The sequence below is a fragment of the Corylus avellana genome, chromosome ca6 (genome assembly GCF_901000735.1).
Source record: "Corylus avellana chromosome ca6, CavTom2PMs-1.0".
NCBI classification, from domain to species: Eukaryota; Viridiplantae; Streptophyta; class Magnoliopsida; order Fagales; family Betulaceae; genus Corylus; species Corylus avellana.
Window position 1 is genome coordinate 819,433 of NC_081546.1, and position 3,339 is coordinate 822,771.

General features: G+C 41.8%; 1 protein-coding gene across 2 annotated transcripts; it reads left to right on the top strand.

Annotated features, from left to right (window-relative positions):
* The first annotated feature begins 261 nt into the window (after positions 1–261).
* Positions 262–1,993, top strand: LOC132185659 (zinc finger protein CONSTANS-LIKE 16-like). 2 transcript variants are annotated; one of them, XM_059599425.1, is made up of 3 exons: positions 262–322; positions 403–1,452; positions 1,643–1,993. In XM_059599425.1, exons 2-3 carry the CDS (start codon positions 406–408, stop codon positions 1,886–1,888), a joined length of 1,293 nt encoding a protein of 430 aa, XP_059455408.1. In that variant the 5' UTR covers positions 262–322; positions 403–405; the 3' UTR covers positions 1,889–1,993. The 2 variants fall into 2 exon arrangements, with proteins under 2 accessions (XP_059455408.1, XP_059455407.1); XM_059599424.1 differs by lacking the exon at positions 262–322 and having other exon boundaries at positions 329–1,452.
* Positions 1,994–3,339: the final 1,346 nt, after the last annotated feature.

Genomic DNA, 3,339 nt, shown 5'->3' on the forward strand with positions numbered 1-3,339 from the left:
GAGTGAGGAAAAAAGTGGACAAACGGAGTGAGATATGGGATCAGACACTCATGCTCATCCTTAGGAGAGAATTGGGCCCCCACGAGAAATCCCTTTGATTAGCGAGTCAGCCAATGAGAAGACAGGGATTAGGATGGACTTTACCAGCTCAACCAATTAGAAACCAGATAAGGCCTTGTTGTGGACCCAAAAGTGCAATCCACACCAGACCCTTCCTCCCCTCATAAATACTACTGCAAAAGCGCTGCTTGTGGGTCACACCCCCCCTCCCTACACAAAATAATTGCACCATTTCGTTTCCTTTCGTTTCGTTTCGTTTCAGGTCATTCCCAACACTTTTTTGGCTTCGCTTTTTGTTTTTTTTTTTGTTGGTTCAAATTTTGATTTCAATCCTATTTTTAGGTGATGATTTCTGACAAGAATTTGGCAAACGCCGTCGGCGGCAAGACGGCTAGAGCCTGCGATAGCTGTATACGAAAACGGGCTCGGTGGTACTGTGCGGCCGATGATGCTTTCTTATGCGAAGCTTGTGACTTGTCTGTGCACACGGCTAACCCATTGGCAAGTAGACATGACAGGGTTCGGTTGAAAACAGCATCGTTCAAATCCTCCGATGGAGAATCCGGGCCATCATGGCACCGAGGGTTCACTAAAAAAGCGCGGACGCCAAGGCACGGAAAGCCCGTGAATCATCAAACACCTAAATCCGAACAAGAGTCAGCGAGAAACCCATTTCCTCTGGTGCCGGAAGTCGGTGCCGACGAGACGACGTCGCACGAAGAAAAGGAAGAGCAGCTTCTTTATAGGGTTCCGATATTCGATCCCTTTCTTGCCGAGCTATGCGCGAGTACGGCGACTTCGAAAGATGAAGCGGTTGCGGCGGAAAACGCCAGCGCTAATGGAAGCGAATCTAAGTTGTCGTTAGCTAGTAACTATGGTCACGACGGCGAAAACTTACATGGGTGTCTTCCATCTGACATGGATCTTGCTGAGTTTGCTGCTGATGTTGAGAGCTTGTTGGGAAGGGGATTTGAGAATGAGTGTTTTGGCATGGAAGGGTTGGGGCTAATGGATTGTAAATTAGAGGAGGAGGGTTCTTTAGGCAGCGGAAGGGTAATAAAGCTGGAGGAAGAAGAGGAGGGTACGGAAGCCGTTACGGCGTCGTGCCGGGTTGATGATACTGAGATTGATATGATGAGGGAACCCTTTGAATTGAACTTCGACTACGATTCTCCTGCCACGTGTGAGGAGGAAGATGAGAAGGTGGCGGCTAAGCAGAATGGCGGTGGACTTTCACTTGCAGCAGTCGATGCAAAAAAGAAGAAGAAGAAGAAGATATTATTGAATCTGGATTATGAGGCGGTCATCACGGCATGGGCCAGCCAAGGGTCCCCGTGGGCCTCCGGTGACCGTCCGGATTTTGACCCTGATGAATATTGGCCAGACTGCCTGGTACGTTTTATCTTTTATAATTGCTTAGTTTATTTTTTCCCCATGAAAACTATACATTAATGGCAATCAATGAAAAGCTAGATAGGAAACAATTAAATTCACCATTTTCATTCTATTAGTATTATAAGTCATAAATTTGGAATTCAGTTAAGTGGTTATATAGATATATATACTTGTGTGACTGTTTCAGGGGATTGGAGTTTATCATCCACACGGAGAATATGGTGGAAGTGGGGGAAACCCGACAATGGGTGACGGAGGGAGAGAAGCAAGAGTGTCGAGGTACAGAGAGAAACGAAGAACGCGGCTCTTCTCAAAGAAAATAAGATACGAGGTTCGGAAGTTGAATGCGGAGAAGAGGCCTCGAATGAAAGGGAGATTTGTAAAGAGGTCATCCTTTGCAGGACCTGCTTTTCCCTTACTCACCACCAAGTAACTGTAACGTTCCCTGTATATTCCCAGTTTGCTTTGCACTCGCTAATTAACTGGAATATATTATGTGTATAAGGATCCAATAAATAAATTCAGATTTCTCCTTCAATCTCTGTCTCTTTCTTTCTTTCTCCATGCATATATATATAGTAATTAAGCAGCTGATCCATCAGCATATTAATCGAAAATGGCCTAGAATGGCTGCAACCAAGTCATCGATATATCCTTGAAAATTATGCAGAAACAGTTTCTTAAATGGAGTTTTCAAGTCACTGCTTTGCGTAAGTGCAGGAGATCCAGGGGGGGAAATGCTGTCGGCTGTCCCACAATTACTTGGAAATGAAAATAAATAAATTAACAAATAAAAAATTCTCCCATCTGGGTCTGAATTCGTGTCGGGTCCAATCTACCCCACAACAACAAAAGAAAAGAAACAAGAAAAGAAGAGGATCCATTCCTACTTGGCACTACCAGCTACGTGACTAGTCCGTTCTTTTCTCCACGTTGGCATCAAAGTTAGCAAGCCCTACGATTCAGATCTTAGGGTAAAGCTACAACTTGGAATGAATGGAGATGGAGATGTTGATCATGTAATTTCTTCATGATTTGTGTTCTTCGTAGAACCCACTCGATCATCAAAATCGACATAAATTTGCTGTTGATATTGTTGTGTGTTTTCAATTTGCTTTGAAATTTTAAGTGTTGTAATCTCTATTTTATTACAATGGGTTTTTTTTTTTCACATAAATTTAACGTTGTTCTTGTGTGTTGCGTGACCCAACAAGTATATAGGTAATGAAATCCGATAAATAGTAGATAATGCAAATCTCCATGGAAAGGGAAGACGATGGAAAGTTGCAAAGTTCCCCCACAAATATCCAACAAGTTGGTTGGAAAAAGAAATACTTAGAAGGAAGGATCGGAAATGATGAGAGTGGCCCATGCATTAACTTTCAGACTTGGCCTTTTGTTTCCCTTGCTCGTGGTCGACAATCTTATGGGGTCCCCTTTAATAAAAAAGGAATATTATCAAGCTCAGTTGATTGGAACAGGATCCTCTCCAGTCTATAATGAACTGAAGAATATTCAGTTCATAGTGAGAATTTCTCCTCATAAATCTTATGGTTAAAAATGGGACACATATCCCACTAAAAAGAAAAATAATAAAATATTATTTTAAATTAAAAAAATTAAAAAATAAATTAATAAAAAAAGAAAAAAGAAGGGGGTGGCTGGTGGCCGGCCACCCCATTTTGGGGTAGGGGTGGCTTGAGCCACCCCCAATGGCCGGCCAGGGGGTGGCCGAACCACCCATTATTGCCCCTTCTTTTTTTCTTTTTTTTTATTAATTTATTTTTTAATTTTTTTTAATTTAAAATAATATTTTAATATTATTTTTTTTAGTGAGATATGTGTCTCATTTTTAGTCATAGGATTTATGAAGATAAATCCTCA